This window comes from Rosa chinensis, chromosome 5, assembly GCF_002994745.2.
Source record: "Rosa chinensis cultivar Old Blush chromosome 5, RchiOBHm-V2, whole genome shotgun sequence".
Taxonomy (NCBI): Eukaryota; Viridiplantae; Streptophyta; class Magnoliopsida; order Rosales; family Rosaceae; genus Rosa; species Rosa chinensis.
Window position 1 is genome coordinate 80,697,446 of NC_037092.1, and position 19,396 is coordinate 80,716,841.

A 19,396-nucleotide genomic window follows, 5' to 3' on the forward strand; every position below is an offset into this window, starting at 1 on the left:
GAAACAGAAGGAGTATTCTCAGTGGAGGATGAGGAGGCCATGGGACTGGAGAATGAGAAAAAAAAATTATAGAAATTAGGCTCTTGATACCATAAAGAACAGAAGAAAAGATTGGAATAATCTATTTGTCTTTGTTATACTTTTACAGTACAAAGCTTGGATTTATACAAGGATTGTAGACTATCTAAGGTAAGAACTAATTGTGTGATTTACAGAATATATTGGTTTGAAAGTAGATACATGAAACGGTTAACAATCAGAAAATCAATATACTTTGATTTAGGATCTGTCATTGATTCTCAGAGTAATTGAGATTGAAGTACTGATTAATGCAATGACCTGCAAGCTGGACTATATCTTTCTTGGTTATTAGGGCGTTCATGGGGTTCCTTGACTCGACTACTCCTCCACCCATAGCTCCTCCTCCACCCAAGGCGAAAACTTTCACATCAATTGTTTCAAATTCAATTGAATCATCGGTGTCTCTTAGCCAACTACCTGCACCGATTGTTCGCAGAGATAAAACATACATTAAGATCAATGAGGCTCTTTATCAGGAGCAATTGAAAAGTTTCAAAACCAACCTCCTTGGTCATCTACTGCTCCGTAAAGGCTCTGCAACTTTGAAGACTGCTGATCTCAAGGGTATGCTTAACACTCTGTGGAAGCCCTCAGCTCCATGGCGTCTTGTTCCGCTGGGGAAAGGATACTTCGACATTCACTTTGCAACAGAGGATGATTTGCGAAGAGTTTGGGGAGAGGGTACATGCACCCTTGCTACTGGTATTTTCAGATTGGCTCAATGGAAGCCAGATTTTGTGCCGGGAGACATTCTCCCACAGACCCATGCTCAACTTTGGGTTCGATTTTATGGTTTGAGCCAAGACTATTGGCATCCTCAACATCTAATGGAGATTGCTCATGGAGTGGGCACTCCATTGCAATTAGACCGGGCTACGAAGGAGCGTGAGTTTGGCTATTATGCCAGAATTTTAGTAGATGTGGATCTTGCCAGGGAATTACCATCTTCATTGATGATTGAGCGTGAAAATCATTGTTTTCCCATTGAAGTGGTCTATGAAAATTTGTGCACCCATTGTGGTTTGGTTGGCCATACTGCTGATCGTTGTAAGCAACTAAACGACAAGGAACAAGAAACAGCGTGAGAAGCCTTCTCAGCCTTTGACTACTGTAGTGCGTCAAGAGTACAGGGTAAAGCGTAATATGGTCACTTCTGATATTAGGCATGATATGCAGATGGTCTATGCTTCTCCACCAAATATGACTAATGAAATTGTTACAAAGGATCAACATGCTGCTCCAACTCTGACAGTTGATGACGACTCTCCTAGGGTCCAATCTTCTGAAAGGGAATTGGTAGAAATTGCTCAGTTTGCACAAACTGTTATTGAGGAGGCGGCTTTGGATGAAATGGAGACTATTGCCCAGCGAGTAATAGAGGAGCCATTGGAAGCAAATATTGAAGTTGCTAATGCAAGGCAGGATGACTTGAGCTCCTCGGAAACGACTGAACAAGTTCTTGAGGAGCATGTTTCTCTAGAAAATGCAGCAGGTGAGTTGACGAAAGGGAGAACTAGTGGCCATGACTTCACTGAGGAAGACCAATGCACAACTGGTATTGATGGAACCCCTCCTAGGGGGCAATTTGAATTACAAGCAGTGAATTCTATGATGGGGGGTGATACAGGCCTTAAGAATATGACCCTTGTTCTTTCTAAAGGGCAGAAAAAGAGACTCCGCAAACAGCAAAGAGAGGACAAGCAGCCAGAAGAGGGCACTGTGGATCGTTACCCCGCAAGAAATAAGGGTCCTCCTCATAAGCTTAATTTATGAAGATTATTTTTTGGAATATTCGGGGATTAGCTAATGCTCCTACAAGAACTGCTCTTCGTAGTTTGATTAGTAAGCACTCCCCTGATTTCCTTTGTTTATCGGAACCAATGACATCTTTGACACATATTCCTGATTCTTTTTGGAGATCTATTGGTATGCAATTGGTCGGTGTCAATGATAGAGGTCAGTTATTTCCTAATATTTGGGTTTTTCATTCAACAAACATATCCTCTCCTACTATGATATCTTCTTCTAGTCAACATATGTTTGTGCAGTTTTCTGTTGGTGGTATTGCTCATGGTCTGATATTTGTCTATGTGGCAACAATTAGTGTGGCACGTCGTCCTTTATGGTCTGCAATTGAGCAAATAAAGACAAGCTTCTCGGGTCCTTTGCTGTTAGTTGGTGATTTCAATGCGATTTTAGGAGCCCATGAAAAGACGGGTGGTAGACTACCTACTCGTGTTTCTTGTGATGACTTTCAGCATATGGTGGATGTGTGTCATTTGACACAAATTGATCTTAAAGGGTCACCGTTTACATGGACAAATGGTCAAGGAGTTGGCTCACATATTGAAATGTTGTTGGACAGGTGCTTTTGTTCTATTCCATGGTTAGACTATTGGCCGATGACTAGTTGTTCCACTTTGGTTCGGCACTCTTCTGATCATAATCCTCTCTTGATTTCATTCACCAAATACATTGCACAAGGTCCAATTCCATTCCGTTTTCAGAAGCTTTGGTTGGGGCACTTAGATTTTCTTAAAATTGTTCAAGTAGCATGGCAATCCTTTGAGGTATGTGGTTGTCCTATGTTTATTCTACAAAAGAAGCTTAAGCTTTTAAAACCTATTCTGAAGGAGTGGAATGTTAATGTCTTCGGTAATGTTCATACTGTTGTGGATAGTGCACGCGCTGCCCTTGAAAAAAATCAACTAGCCATATCTCTTGATGGGTTTACTGAAGTGTGTCATGTTGAAGAGCTTTTAGCCCAGGATGCTTTATCAAATGCTTTATTGGTTCAGGAAAAATTCTGGGCGGAGAAGGCAAGGGTGAGGTGGGTTAGGGAATGTGACAGAAATATTGGCTATTTCCATACTTTGGCAAAAATTGGAAGAGCACGCTCCTCTATCACTTCTCTTCGCATTGGGAATGACTTGGTGGATGATGTTAATATTTTGCGTGATCATGTTGTTCAGCATTTTACAAGTGCCTTTTCAGATGATGGAAATATTGCTGATACAGGTTTGGTTGAAAATATTATTCCTTCAATGGTTTCAGATTCAGAAAATGGCTCTTTACTTGCTATTCCTTCTACTGAAGATGTCAAAAATGTTGTATTTTTCATGAATGCTGATAGTGCCCCAGGTCCGGATGGTTATTCTGGTCACTTTAGGCTTGTTGGGATGTAGTTGGGTTGGATGTGGTCCGTGCTGTTAGATCTTTCTTTCAGTCAGGTTATATACTGCCTAATCTAAATTCCAGCTTTGTGGCGCTTATTCCAAAGGTTCAAGAAGCTGATGTTATCACTCAATTTTGGCCCATTGCTATGGCTAATGTTTCTTTTAAAATTATTACTCGCATACTAGCAGACCGTCTTGCTCCTATTGCTTCCAGGATTATATTGCCGAATCAATTTGCTTTTTTGAAAGGAAGACAAACCTCTGATTGCATTTTTCTGACTTCTGAGTGTGTTAACTTGTTGGATAATAAATGTCGTGGCGGGAATGTTGCCATTAAGTTTGATGTAGCAAAGGCCTTTGATACTCTGAATTGGGACTTCCTTCGAAGGGTTCTTAACGCTTTTGGTTTTCATGCAACTTTTGTGGAATGGATTAGTTCTATATTGGCTTCAGCTCGGCTCTCTATCTTATTTAATGGCTCTTCAGTGGGATTTTTTAGTTGTAGCCGTGGAGTTCGACAAGGTGATCCACTGTCTCCTCTTCTTTTTTGCCTTGCTGAAGAGGTTCTTAGCCGTGGTATCTTGCGTCTGGTTGATATGGGGCATGTCCAAGCTATAACCTCTCCTCGTGCTGTGAAAGTCCCTTCTCATGTTTTATTTGTTGATGATATAATGGTTTTTTGTAAGGGAGATAAAAGAAGCCTACTAAATCTTATGGCTTTCTTTGAGGAGTACGGACTCAACTCGGGTCAATTGGTGAACAAAACCAAGTCTCATATTTATTTGGGGAAGTCAGCTCTTCATCGTCGTACTCTAATATATTCCTGGTTGGGTGTTTCAGTGGGTAAATTGCCTTTCATGTACCTTGGTGTGCCAATTTTTGTTGGCCGCCCAAAGCGAATTTACTTCCAAGTCTTGGCTGATCGAATTCGTAATGTTATGTCTAATTGGAGAGGGCATTCTCTTTCCATGGCAGGACGGGTAACTCTGGTCAATTCTGTGGTGGTTAGTATGCTTTCCCATAGTTTCACAATTTATGCTTGGCCAAGGACTGTATTGCAACAAGTTCGAAATTGGATGAGGAATTTTATTTGGACCGGCAATGTGTCTTCTAGAGCCTATTATCCAGTCTCTTGGAAAAAGTGTTGTGCTCCATTGAAAGAGGGTGGTCTTGGAGTTCGTAATATTATGGCTCTTAATAAGGCTTTCCTTCTAAAAAAATTTTGGGATTTCTTAACTAAGTCTACACCGGCCGCTGCTTTTTTTTCTGCTCGGTTTCTTCAACATTCAGGTCAGCCATGTTCTTACTATAAAAAATCATCTATTTGGCTTGGCATGCGACCCTTGTTTATGGATATTTTCTACAACTCTAAATGGTTAGTGGGCAATGGTCGATCAATTGATTTTTGGCATGGTAATTGGCTTAATGGTTCAGTTGTTGATAGATTGGGTATTGTGCATCAGCTTGGCAAATTATAATGTGCCAAAGTTTCTGATTTCATCAGAGATGGCTCTTGGTATTGCTCTACAAATTTGATTGCTGATCTTTCTGCACTTTGGTCAGAAATTTCAGCTGTTAGACTTCCTTATTCAAACATGGAGGATAAGCTGGTGTGGTTGGATTCTTCTGATGGGAGTTTATCTTTATCTATAGCCTATGAGTTCAAGAGGAGTAAACAGGCAATTGTTCTTTGGGATAGATGGGTTTGGCGTCAATGCTTTCGTCCTCGAAACTCTGTTACTTTATGGAAATTTCTTCATGGTAAGCTTTTAACAGATGATCTCTTACTTCAACGAGGCTTTTCTTTTGCTTCTATGTGCTCTCTCTGTCATGCATCTACTGAGACGGCCCACCACCTTTTTTTTTTAGTGCTCTTTCTCTATGAAGGTATGGCCTGCAGTTTTATCTTGGTTTCAAGTCAGTATTCATTTCTTGGATATATATGATTTATTCTCTTACCCACTGCAACATGGTTTTGGTACTCAATTGCAATTGCTATGGTGGGGAATGATGGGAGCTGGCTTCTACTCTCTTTGGGAGGCTAGAAATTCTATCCGTTTTGATGAGCGTCGCTTAACTACTGATTATTTGATTCGCTCTATCAAGCAGCAAATTCGAGAGGTTGATTCTTGGGGTTTAGGAACTATGCGTAACTCAGTAGATGAGCTTTGTATTTTCAGTGCTCTTAGAATCAGTGGTTGAGCCTCAAGATCACATCAAATTCGTGAGGTAAATTGGCATGCTCCTTGTGCTTTTCAATTAAAGGTTAATACAGATGGTGCTGCTCGTGGGACGCCAGGACTCGCGGGCTATGGAGGTATTTTTCGTGACCACTTGGGTAATTGTATGGGTTGTTTTGCTGGTTCCTTGGGTATTGCTACTGCCCTAAAAGTAGAGCTTCAAGCCATTATTCATGCAGTTTCAATAGCATCAGGAAAAGGATGGACTTCTCTCTGGATTGAGTGTGATTCAGCGGTAGCAATTCACTTTTTTGCCAATAAAAATTACTCAGTCCCTTGTCGTCTAAGTGTTGATTGGGTCAATTGTTGTACCACTCTCTCCTCTATGCAGATTCAGTTTTCACATATTTATCGAGAAGGGAATCAAGTGGCTGATTGCTTAGCTAATTATGGGGTGGATCATGAGGGGCATTATTGGTGGGACTCTTGCCCTCCTTGTGCATCAGCTGCCTTTGTTCACAATCTGCAAGGGTTACCGAATTTCCATATTAGCTAATTCGGAAGTGCTTGATAGATTTCATGCAACGGTGGTTTATGCTGCATGATTGCTCTATTCATTAGTTTGTAACTATTTTAGCTCAGTGCTCACTTTGAGTACTTTATTTCATTTTGTTTTCAGAGAGGTTTGGGTTCTTGTCCCCCTCTCTCTTCTTGTGTTTTCTTTTCATTTTTTAATAAAATAAAATAGCGGGATGGGTGGTAGGTTCGCGGTTGCGATGGCCCCCTTTCTTTCGAGATTGTGGGTGGGTGCCAGTTACCCCAAATCGGCTGTCGCAGAGGAACTAATATCGCCTAATCCTCTATTTAATTTAAAAAAAAAAAAATAAATAAAAAAAAAATAAAAAAACTTCATTTCAAGTGGTACCTATCACTAACTTCCGTTAATGTTCCGTTAAAAACTAACATGTGCAAAACACATTACCTATATTCAAGAGTAGTTTGACTAAAATACCCATTAAAATAATTTTGTTTACTAGATATTTTGATCAATTAATATGCTCATAAAAATATAAGTTCAATTAAAAATAAAATTAAAAATGTATCTCTACCCTCTTATGAAAATAAAATTTAAAAACAAGATCTCAACAAAAATTAATTGTTTTATAGATACAAACAAAACATTTCAAATAAAACTATAAAACTTTTTTTTTTTTTGACAAACTATAAAATATTTAAAACCAAAAGCTTATCAAATTAAACTTTCGTAATTTTTTTTTCCTGTCATTCATATATATTTTTAATTGAAGTTGAAATTTTTTCCTTTTGATAGTCTCATTTTTTATAGCCATATTGCCACAATATAAGTGAAAATAAGTGATATTATTAACAAACAAAAAAAGGTAATTTTACAAATTTATCTTTGAAAAATGAGTCACATGTTTGGCCCATGTTAGTTTTTAACGGAACATTAACGGAAGTTAGTGATAGGTACCATTTGAAATAAAATCGAAAAGTTCAGGTACTGGTTGTGATCAAAATTGAAGTTCAGGTACCATCAATAAGATAGATGATAAATTCAGGTACTATTTGTGATAATTACCTAATATGAAATTGAGCTAACAAAACGAAAAGATCACAAAATATGATACGAATCGATCAGTTAAATATCAGGATCCCTTAAGCAACACACTTTTGTCTTCCATACTCGAGAAGACTACCATATGTACGATCCCATACTCCAATGAAAAGCGACTCTGTGTCTGGACTGAATGATATGCCAGATATCTCACCAAAGAAATCGATTTCCTGCTCCTTCTCGTACCCACTTTTCACATCATAGACATGCACAAAGTCTGCTGGCTCTGCCGCCATCATATACTGACCATCAGAAGTATAACGAATTGACTGAATAGCTCCAAGGTTTCCCTTTAAAACAGCAACTGACTTGGATAGGTTTCGAACATCGCAAACCCAACAGGTCTTATCCTGGTTCCCAGTAGCAAAGGTAACACCATCAGGATGCCACGCTAATGCGAACGAGAAATCCAAGTGTCCACATAAAGACATCACTGTCTACAAGAATCTCATCCATATCAGTAAACCTTCAATTCCTGGCTCTAAAGTAAGTCTACAAAAGCGTAAATTAAATACCACCTTTCCAGTTTGAGAGTCGACCAACATCCCATCTGGATTGTCACCAACTGTCACAAGAAGTTTACCATCGGGACTCAGAGAAGTATGATACAAAAAAAAGAAGCATAAAAGCGTATCTCAGTTTACTAAAGTTCAGTATCGTGAGAATCTAGTGACTAGGTCTCCACACGTACAATGCATAATACTGTATGGCAATTCAGTAAAGTTTAAAAGTTGAGAGCATGAAGCTATTAGTGACTATGTCTCTACACGTAGAATGTGGCCAACCCAAAAACAGCGTTGGTTGAAATGAAGCAAGGCATTTTGAGATTCACAGTTCAAGAAGAATGACATATATCAAGTGCAGAAAGGAAAACACGACCGCCCATGGAGGAAGTGCAAGGAATATAACCATCAAATAACAATTTGACATCCAATAATTTGAACCAAACGGAAATAAAAAGCAGGAAACACACATTCACTGGCCAAGGAAAACGGAAATGCTTAGAAAGCTGAAATGTCTCCATGTCAAAGTCTCTGACTCCACAATCATTAGTTGAGGCTGTAAAGTGAGCTGCACCACTGTAAAATTCAAAGAGACTAGATCAGTTAAGCTCATTTTTGGAAATAAGAAGTTTCAGACTTCCAGCCTCTATTAAAAAATAAAAATAATAATAATAAAGAACAAGCACCTGGGATTGTCATAAATCTCAATAGCATTTGTAATGGCACTATCATCATCAGTTGTCCTCGAACAAAAGCTAACTCCAGGTTGATCAAGATGCTGCAGGCAAGTCAAAGATTATATAATTCATTTGTTCTTCCAAAGGAAAAAGTAAAAGTAAATGGGACTCTTCGAGAATACCAGAGGTTTGCAACTGCTGAATAAGCACTCGTCTGTTCTATATGATCCATTCATAATTAATTTACTATACTTCATATAACCATTTGTAACTCACCTTGCAAATAAGTTCTCCTTGGAATCCTCCAGAAACTAGCAACTTATCTTTCACTGCAAGACTACTAACTTCAGTCTGTGTAAGTCCCTCCAAGAGACTTCCAGGATGTTTCTACAAGGGAGATATATATAAAAGCATCAATTCCGAGCAATTAAATTTTCTTGTCAAAGAAAAGTGATCTGAAAATCACTCACCTCCGATGGTGTGACATGTCCTGAAACATTTAGAACCTCAGATGCTTCGCAACTTAATGAAGACCAATGAATGACAGAAAAATGTGACAGAAGGTAGACATCATACTTTGATGTAGCCCAGACCAAGTTACGCAACTGCAACAACAAGCAAATAAGAGAAATATTAATCAAAAGAACCACATCAAGCGGTTACATTACAAGAAAGCCAGCCTAGCTCAAGTCAATTTCTTGTTATGGGTAGACAAAGAATCTTAACAATGAAACTGTATAAATCTAAAATATTTGGCTTATAACTTTAGCATTTCGGTATTCCTCTTGTAGCTTTTGAAAATGCATTCTCTGCATTTTAGAGGGGATGGCTAGTTAGGAAGGTTAGCTAAACACCCAGAGTATGTAAAACAACTGTTATAGACTTCCATAAACTTTTGTTATTAAGGCAAGAATGGGGGTTAAATCATTTGAGCCAACTAAGCTACTTATAAGATATCAATGAAAACATAAATAATAATTGGATGGTATGTGCATGAGACAGGATTCACAACATATGCAGAAAACATTAGCCAGTAAGTAACACTATATGTTCATCTCAGCACACCTGAAAATGAAGGATAGTTGGTTTCACTGATCTTGTGTTGCATTGAAACTCATAATATAAAGATCCTTTTTTCTGTAATGTTGCAGTCCTGTTTACCATAGAGAAGAAAATCATGATCCAATACTCTTACAAGTCAATTGAAATTTTCACTGTAGTAAATAACTAACAAAAAGAAGTTTACCTTCCTTGTCCCTTCTCCGGAATTAGGGATGTTTTCATAATTCTTGTATTGTTCTAACCTAGTTTGCCGGTATTTCTCTCTAGTAATGCTAAGTCTATCCCAAGGAATACCTTGGATGTCTTCTCCTCTACTTGCATGAGCATCAGACTCCAAGCTAGCCAATTCTCTATCACAAAGTTCGCCACCCATATCATCATGAACACCTTCCATTTCATCAACAATGCCACAACTAGCACGAAAAGTATTTAAGTCAGTTACATAACAATCAGCAAAGAAACAAATCAACCTACGAGGTGTGAAAAGGTATGAACAGCTATCATAACAGCTATCCATAAAATAATTAGAAAAGAATTTCACTCATAAATAACCAAAACATAATTTATGAGATACATATCAGTAATCATCAGCTTGTGGATTTGACTGCAATTCACAAATCACTAAAAAGTACTTTATGTATAATGTGCATTTTACCTTCATTATAAATTTATAATACACGAGTCACCGAGTTACCAAAAGCACACATCATGACACCATCAAAGGAAGCTCAAAGGAATCCAGAACAAGAATAGCTGAGTTGTTTCTTAAATCCAAAGATTGAGACTTTGATGGAGGCAACTTGACAAAGACCCGACAAAGACCCTAGATTTTTTTATTTACTTTCATTTCTTCCCTAGACCACACATATTTACCTTCTGAGTTAAGCAATCTTCTGCAATTTCTCACCAGCACATAAAACATTCATATACAATTCATGGTTTCACATGATTGGACCAACTTGATTGCCAAAATTGTTTCAATCATTGGACAATAGCATCAAGCAGATAACAAAACGGAATATGGAGAGACAACGATTATATTAGCAAACCCAAAATCAAATTCTCAGAAAAGAACCATAAGCGTAACCATAACTATCAGGTACTGTATGAATATATATAAGCAAAGAAGAAGAAAAAGAAAACCATCAGAGCTCACCTTTTGTTTTACTGGAAATTTAGACACAGAAGTAGCTATGTTATGCTAGGGACTTTCCCATCTCAACTCTCAACTTTGGCCTACAATGAGGACGACCTAACTTTTATTCCCGTTGACGAGAAATTCTTTCATACAAACGAGTGTATCCAATGTTATTACGCAACTATTCAAGAGAGCTAATTGTATACAAATGTGCATGAGGTGGATGTTATTGATGTAGCTTTTTTAGTAGTCATTTCTATTCATGTGTGAATTGGTTTTCGAATATGTGTGTGTGTGTGAATCTTTTGTGAACTTTTATTTTGTTATGGTGGCCTCTAGCATTGTAAGTGTAGTTGCTGCAGAACTCCAGTGAATTATGACACTAGCAAATACAAGTCCAAAAAATAATTCTATATGCAGAAAACTAGTTACATATACGGATATACCCATCGTATTCAAACCTCATTATAGAACAGACATTCCGTTGGGTGGATTCTTTGAAACCGTGAAATTACTAGGATAGATATTAATTCAAGCCTACAAAGAAGGTGAATAGGCTTCAATGGAAATTATGCTCCATTTTAGGTTAACTAAATCCAAACTGCAGCGGAGGGATTGCACTCCGACCCAGAATTCGTGTTTTCAAAAAATTAAATTGTGAATAGAGCGACACATAATCAATAAGCACGTCCAAAAAAACAAAAACAAATATTTGTTGACACAATAAAACCTTCAAATTGAGATAATTAAACAACTGCACGCCTTAACTCCTGATAGCCAAGTGCAAAATAACTCACTAAGTGAATATGAACAGACACATATAAACTTAAAACCAACGGGAATAATTCTGACATCAGTTATTTATTATTAGACTCCTCAATCTCACACAACTCAATACACGCATGCGCTAACCCCACCCAATCTCACACAACTCAAAACAATCAAACTCTAAGAAACCTCATAATTTACGTTTTTTTCCTTTCATTAGAAAAGAATTTATGTTTGCAATGCAGAACTGACTTTTTCATATTTACGTTTTTGTCTTATTATGCCAGAGCCAGAGTACATTCCGTGGTCGAGTCACTTAAAGATTCTAGCCTACAGTTGGATGGTAAGACTGTAAGATGGATGAGGGATGACTACGGATCGATGCATGATATCTTCAGAGATGTTGCCATATCAGTTTCTTTTTGGGCTTCTACACGGACATATTCCACCATGATTGTTTTTTCGATGCCTGCTCCTATGTCGTAGACCCCAATAGCAGTGACCATTTCATCTTTTAACGTCATCATTACATTAGCCATAGCTTCTCTTGTTGCTTTAAATTGTTCATAATCTCTGGAGGAAATAATAATTTCAGTAGGTCATACTCTCCTGCACACAGATTCCACATTTGAGAACTTCTCTTTCAGTCCTGCAAGGAAGGGCCAAAAATCATCACTTTAGAAATACATGCATGCGCTAACCCCACCCAATCTCACACAACCCAAAACAGTCAAACTTTAAGGGCATCTCCAACGAGTGGAGTCGTAAGCCATTTTGGCTTTGGCTTTTGTGGGGAGCATCTCCAACCATTGAGCATGTGGAGCCATTTTGAAGATTGAGCCAAAAGCTGAGTCAAAATGATTCAACTTTGTAGAACGAAAGCCAAAGCCGGGAGGGAAGAGAAATGGTGGGCCCCGGCTGCATGTGCTGCAATTGCAGCTGAATAAGATGATGCGCCAGAGGGAGAAGACAGAAGGGACTCGCGGATGACGACAAAATAACGGCACAGCAGTGGCTGACGCGGGAGACACGCGCTGGAGATGCAGCCGACACATGGGGCCCGGCTGTGCAGAACAGGCAGAAGTCTTCCAACGGTAAGAAATCTAACGGCCTATATTCAACTTCATTAATTCTATTTAAAATGAAATGCCCAGATTAAATCTTTCTAAACTTTTTTTTTTATCAAATAATCTTTCTAAACATAAAAAAGTTAATATATATATATATACTGAATTTCTAATCTGACCGTTCAAAAAATTGTATGGATTAAAATCAACGGTTAATAATAAAGTAAATGTGTTTTAAACCCAAAAAAAAAATGGAAAAAATAAAAGAAAATTTTCTAAAAAATCAGAAAAATGTTTTTTGCCCGTTGGAACAGTAACTTTAACAAATTCTATAAATACCAACCCTCTTCTTCATAATTTTTCACTCCAAAACATCTCCAATCTCCTCCCAACTTCATTCTTTTTCACCATTGTTCTTCATCTAGCTAGCTTTCAATTTTTTTGGAAGATGCCTAACCCAAGACAAGAGTGTTGGAAGGACGCCGAAGATATAGCCTTGTGCATAGCTGTAGTTACCGTTGGTGAAGACGGCTCTAAGGGTACTAGTCAAGAGAAAAAAAGATTGTGGGAGCGTATACATGAAGTATACGAGACTTGCAAGCCTGCCGGAGGCGTGGTTAGATTGGGAGGAGGGTGTGACGGTCGTTGGAAAAAGATTAGACCGGCATGTGCTCGATGGCGTCAAGCTCTTAACAAAGCGGCACTTCTTCGAGGAAGTGGTGATAATGCCACCGACGAGGTAATCATCCTTATTCTTGACGTTTAATTCTTATTTTTAAAATTAATTTTACCGTTATTTTAGCATATTATGTATAATGACTTTCGTATAAATATATATAGTACATGATTAATATCTTCTTATGTATAGGAATTACAAGCTAAGTCAATATATCGTACCTTAGCTAAAGGAGAGGAGTTTACGTTTCAACATTGTTGGCCAATATTAAAGGATACAAAAAAGTTTAGCAATCCTCCGGGCATAAATGTCGGTAGCTCAAGTTTTCCTACCTCTATCAACTTAGAGGACGACGGCAGCTCAAGCTCTTCAAATGTGCATGCACGCCCCCCAGGTCAAAAAGCTCAGAAGGCTGCTAAGAAAAAATCCAGGCAAGACGAAACAGGTGAACTCTTATTGCAAATGCAAAGGATTGCAGACCAAGAAGAGCGCGATCTCGAATACAGGCTGCGACTCAGGGAGGAGACTAGATTAGCTGAGCAGCACGCAGATGATGCTCGCACAATGACAGTAGATCCGTCAATTTTCACACCAAAAAAAAGGAGTTATTGGGAGAGGAAGCAAGCACAGATTATTGAGAGGGAGGAACAAAGCTCTAGTGCTGGTGCATTTCGCCAACCCTCCTTTTCTCCCGAAGAAAATACACCACATAGTGAAGATGACTCTAACTTGGACCTCTATGTGCCAGTTCAAGAGACTCAATGGATGGGGAGAAATTAGAAATATTTTATTAGTTGTACTTTTTCACTTATGTTTTTCAATTATGAAATAAAATTGTTGCTTTATTTTATAGTTAACAAATAAAAACAAAAACTTGTTTTTATCTCACTTTTATTCATAACAATAAAACACACTGCATTACAAAAGCATAAACACACTAACAATAAAATAAAACTACACAACATTACAAAGCATAAACACACAAACAATCAAACCACACAATGGCCACATTGCCAATTATTGAAAGCGTGAAAATACAATCTCTTCATCTGCGGTTCCGCTCTGCTTGCAGCTTCATGTTCCAGAGGTGATTAACCAAATCTTCTTGAAGGACTTTATGCACAATTGGGCATCTAACCCCCTGGTAATGGGTCATGAACTCCTCAAGTTCAGGACGGTTGCGCTCAACCTCATGATCATCCTCATACCTCTCATATATTTGTGCTTTCCTTGGTTTGGTGGGGATATCATCGAGGTCAATAGACGACTCTTCATCTTCTTCACACTCATCATCGACAATCATGTTGTGCAAAATAATGCAGGTCATCATGATGTATTGGAGATTCTCTCTATCCTATCCACGGGCGGGTCCTCTTACTATTGTAAAACGAGCTTGGAGAATGTCAAAAGCCCTCTCCACGTCTTTTCTATATGACTCCTACATCTTTGTAAAATAAGCTTGCTCTGGCGTAATTGGATTTCTAATTGCTTTCACAAAAGATCCCCATTTAGGGTAGATCCCATCGACTAGGTAGTAGCATTGGTCATATTCTCTATCACCTACATGGTACGAAACTCGAGGAGCCTCACCTGCCAGTGCATACAATCGAGACTTCCTACTATTCCAGGGAACCCCCTTTTGTCGGCAACATCGAGCAATCGCTGCAAATCTGCCGGAGTTGGTCGAGGAAGGTAATGATCGTGGTACACATTCCAGATTGCTCTAGTAAAGTGCGACAAGATCTCTAAAACTGTAGATTCAGCTACGTCTAGAAACTCATCACACAGGTCGGTCGGAAGCCCGTAAGCAAGCATCCTCATAGCACAAGTCAACTTTTGTTCGGTAGACAAACCAACTTTGGCGAAGGCATCATCAGTTTGCACGAAGTACGGATCGTGGTTGGCAACATCATGCATAATTTGGTCAAACACATGAGGTCGCATTCTGTACCTTCTGTGAGATACATCGCCCTAGAACCTGCACGGCGAAGTGAAGTATAGAGCTTTCAGTCGTTAATCCATAGCTTCTCGATCTCTTGCGATGTATTGGCGCCCGGGCTGTGAACCACCCCACTGTGATTCTTCCTCTTGGATCCTCAAGATATGAGAGGAAGCTGCCTGCATCACCAGGGCTCTTTGACGATTTCTTGTAATGGCATCTTCTTCCTCTTGCATCAGCAATTTCCGGAACCTATACATTGCAACAAGGAACCAAAAATATAAAATGAAAAGGAAGTTCAGAATTTCTAAGCTTCTGATATGAGAAGAGATGTGTTTGTGAATTGGTGAGCTATGATGGAGTGAATGACTCCGTATTTATGGAGGGTTGGAAAAGGATATCTGAAGATAGGATACGACACGTGGCAGATAAAAATCAAAAACGTAATCTAACCAGCCTTTCAACGACTGACACGTGGCACTAAAATCGGTAATAAAATTGAGATATAAAATCTTATCTTATCACGTGGTAAATAAAATCTCAACCGAGATAGAGATAAGATATCGGATCCGAATAGCATTGACACGTGGCACAAATATATAGATTCCCAAAAATAAATAAATAGATTTTTTTTAATCAATTAATGACGATAAATTATATAACATAATTATGTATGATATATAAATTCATATTGTAGTTAATTAATTCTCTAAAATGATTAATTAACAAATGACTTTGGCTTTTGACTAAACATGGTTGGAGATGGAAAAATTGAATGAATAGTGATGACACTAGGGGAGTCAAATTTTGCATATGGCTTTAGCTTATGACTAAATGGTTGGAGATGCTCTAAGAAACACATAAATTACATTTTTTTTTCATTAGAAAAGAATACTACTTTGAATTTGGTGTTGGGCCCACTGTGCCCCCCAACATGGGCCTTAAGGGCTCTCGATTTGGTTCCGTTCCAAAAAAAAAGAAAAAAAGGACAAGCCCGCGTGACTATAAATACCTGATCCGTCCATTTGCATCGATAAACAAATCTCACTTTTGCGCAAGCCCATTTTCAGCGCACCCGACCAGTCTTTTTCATCTTCTTCGGGTGTTGACCTATCAAAATGGTGCGAAACGCCATTGATGAAGGGACAAAGAAAGCCCTGCAGCTGAAGATTGGAGGACTTCTTCGCTACATCAACGCAGAAAGTCTTCTCCGTGCCTCTCATTCGATCAAGATTGAGGAGCTCCGATCCGAGGCTTTGGAAGCTCGCACCAGCGATCGTCTAGATCATTCTTGTAAAATCTTCACGGAAAACTTCAAAGATCTCCTCCATTCTGTCCTTGATGTCTTTGGAATCTCCAATGTGGCGCTCAAAATTCCACAATCCGACTTGGATTTTGAGACGCTCGAGTTTTTCGCATCATGGATCGAGTGAGATCCAAACGCCGCCGCAGCCGTTGGTGCCTCTGTCGCCTCTGGTTCCTCCGCCGCCTCTGGTACCTTTTCCGCCGCCGCCGCCGCCGCCGCTCCAACCTCATCGGTGGCTCAAACCTCCTCAGTGATCGCGCCAGCCGTCACTCCAAACGCCGAGACCGGGGCCGATTCTCTTGCAACCTGGTTCAAAGCACGAATGGAGAAGCTGAACATAGTGGTTGATCTTGCTGTGTTGATCTGTGGAATGTGTGCCTTAATCTCTGGCATCGAGCATTTCTCTGGAAAGGACATTGATAAGTGGTTGAATGTTAAATTGGTAGAGGATTCAATCTTTAAAATTGTTGTTTGAATGGTCCAATTTCTTGCAGGTGCATTCTCTGATAAGCTGAGCTAATAAAATTAATAAAGGTAGATATAAAAAGAGAGAGTTTTGAGACAAAAACATAGTGAGTTTTTTTTTTTTTTTTTGTAGGAGAAAAGAAAAACACTTTTAATATCATTGATTTTAATTTGCTCAATTGATTTCTTCTTAAGCACCTTTCTTAACTTCAGTGCAAACTGTGCAGCTGTACATAACTTGAGTCACCGTTGCTTTTGGCGCGACGACCGAAGTTTGAGCAGCAGTGGCACCAATGGCGGCGTTTGGATTTGGAGCGACAGCATCGCACTCAGCCATGATCCATGAGGTGAAATACTCTTGAGTCTCCAAATCTAAGTCGAATTGTGGAACTATGAGCCTCACATTAGCGATACCAAAGGCACCGAGGACAAACTGGAGCAGATCTTTGAAATGATGGGAGAGGATTTTACAACAATGTTTCAAATGATTGCTAGTATGAGTTTCCTCAACGTCGAATTGGAGCTCTTGCATCTTGATGGAATAGGACGCACGGAAAAGACTCTCGGCGTTGCGCACCTTGTTGATGCAGCGCAGAAGTCTTCCAACCTTGAGCTTTAGAGCTTTCTTCGTCGTTTCATCTATGGCGTTTCGTGCTATTTTGATGGGTCAAAGACTCACGAAGATAAAGAAGAGTGGGTCGGGTTCAGGCGTTCAGCGATGAAAATGGGCTTTTGAGCAAAAATAAAATTTCTTATCTATGTAATAGAGGGATTAAGTATTTATAGTCAAGCAAGCTTGTGACCCATTTTGGAACGGAACCATATAGATAACCCTTAAGGCCCATGTTGGGGGCATAGTGGACCTTTACCATGCCATGGTTGGTCCAATTGGATTCGAAAGAATTAAGAGAGAGAGAGAGAGAGAGAGAGAGAGAGAGAGAGAGAGAGAGAGAGAGAGAGAGAGAGAGAGAGAGAGAGAGAATGAGTGATTGATTGATATGTGGCTCGATGCAGGTTGGATTTATTAGGTGGAAGGGCAAAATCGTCAGGGATGAAATAATTTGAAGATGCAAGTGGCCTTATGTGTACAAGAAAAGTTAGGTGGCCTTATGACTAATTAAAGTTCCAAAATAATACTTATGAGTAATTTTCTATACAAAAAAAGGCAAGATTGGAAGTTTTTTTTTTTTTTTTTTATCAACAAGATTGGAAGTTTTGTGTAAATTTTAGAAGGGAAGGTCCAAATGCAAATTTAAGAGATATGAATAGAATCTCCCTACCAAATAATGAGCCCCTTTGCAAGTCATAGTATACCATGTTCAAATTAACCACAAAATATTGGCAAGTTAATACTTAATACCTTTCAACAATAATAATATTCATTGGTATATTGAACTTTTGTCGATCAAGCCGAAAGTATGAGTTGTCTTACATATTCATCGAATCTGTATCGACCACAAATGCTACTAATAATCATAACTCACTTTAACAACCATTAGCTCAAGTGAGGATCTTCAGCTCAATCCCAACAATGACACATGAACAAATTTATAGAATGCGATGTTTTTAGTATTGATTTTTCATTCAAACCAACCGCTCAATCCCAATAATCTTCAGTTGAACCCACCTATTATCACTTGTCTTTTCTTTTTGGGAAATTGGTCTGTACTGTACCTGAACTATTGCTCATTATAAATTTTGGTACCTCACGTTTTGAAAATATCAGAACGGTACATGAGATTCTTACCCCGACCAAAGATAGGCGCCTAGAGCCGTTAGCTTCGTTACGGAGGTTACAAGTTGGCAATTTTTGAAGAGTATTATCGTTCCTTCAAGGCTTAATCTATTATTATTTTTATTAAGATCATGTGACATGAAAATCATATCGAAAGAGCGATGCTAGTTGAACACAAAGAACGGCGTCGACGGATCTGATCCTTTTCGTAGTTTCTAGCAGAGGCGCGATCTGTCGGCGTCAAGCGTGGTCCTAGGGTGAAGCAAGGGAAGCAGACTTGAGGCTTGGAATAGGTGTTTTCGAGGTTGTCATTTGCACAGTAGAGGAGAACGGGGTGATCTTCTATGGCGACGTTTGGAATAGGTGCGAGTTTTGTTAGCGGCAACGGCTGAAAATAAGGTTTCTACTGTGCGGCGATAGGTTGGAGTCGAGATCGAAGAATCGAGGCTTTGGATCAGTCATTGTTTTGGCTAACTATGGTTTCGATTTCCTTATTTCTTCACTCAGTTCCGGCACTGATTGGTTTTTGGTTCCGCATTTGGGAGGTGGCGCTGATGCCACTCTGGATGGGCCTTCCGCCGGAAACCGTGGCAAGGTGGTGATGATTGGCAAAGGCATAATAGCTTCTGCTATTGCTTGCTTTGGTTTTCGTGGGCCTGGGCCTGAGACTGGGCTCTTGGGCTTGGTTATAGTTATCTAGTTTTGTTACTATTTGTTAGAATAAATGTCTATGTTAGTGAGAGCATCTCTATGAGCCCATGTGGAAGTACTTAGTGACACCGTATCACAATTGCGTGCTCGGCGTGTGAGATTAGGTAAAACAGATTGCCTGCAGAGCGAGATTCTTTTGTTATAATAGAAACCGAATGGTTTTTTTTTTTTTTTTTCGATGAAGATCCGAAGGGAAGAAGAAGAACAAACAAAAATATATTTAGCAAAAAAATAATAATGGATAAAGACATGAAGGGACGAAAATACCATTCAAAA

General features: G+C 39.1%; 4 protein-coding genes and 1 pseudogene across 4 annotated transcripts; 3 read left to right on the forward strand and 2 right to left on the reverse strand.

Annotated features, from left to right (window-relative positions):
- The first annotated feature begins 380 nt into the window (after positions 1 to 380).
- On the forward strand, positions 381 to 1,166 carry LOC112164201. Its single transcript, XM_024300429.1, has one exon. The coding sequence runs from the start codon at positions 381 to 383 to the stop codon at positions 1,164 to 1,166; it is 786 nt and encodes a 261-aa protein (XP_024156197.1).
- Positions 1,167 to 2,028: 862 nt separating this feature from the next.
- On the forward strand, positions 2,029 to 5,993 carry LOC112164202. Its single transcript, XM_024300431.1, has 6 exons — positions 2,029 to 2,037; positions 2,130 to 3,222; positions 3,267 to 4,237; positions 4,911 to 5,018; positions 5,523 to 5,732; positions 5,829 to 5,993. Exons 1-6 carry the CDS (start codon positions 2,029 to 2,031, stop codon positions 5,991 to 5,993), a joined length of 2,556 nt encoding a protein of 851 aa, XP_024156199.1.
- A 1,087-nt stretch (positions 5,994 to 7,080) lies between these two features.
- Positions 7,081 to 10,538, reverse strand: LOC112165514 (annotated as a pseudogene).
- Positions 10,539 to 12,736: 2,198 nt separating this feature from the next.
- Positions 12,737 to 13,744, forward strand: LOC121049295. The gene is made up of 2 exons (XM_040506018.1): positions 12,737 to 13,027; positions 13,157 to 13,744. Exons 1-2 carry the CDS (start codon positions 12,737 to 12,739, stop codon positions 13,742 to 13,744), a joined length of 879 nt encoding a protein of 292 aa, XP_040361952.1.
- Positions 13,745 to 14,524: 780 nt separating this feature from the next.
- LOC112164203 lies at positions 14,525 to 14,908 on the reverse strand. Its single transcript, XM_024300432.1, has one exon. The coding sequence runs from the start codon at positions 14,906 to 14,908 to the stop codon at positions 14,525 to 14,527; it is 384 nt and encodes a 127-aa protein (XP_024156200.1).
- Positions 14,909 to 19,396: the final 4,488 nt, after the last annotated feature.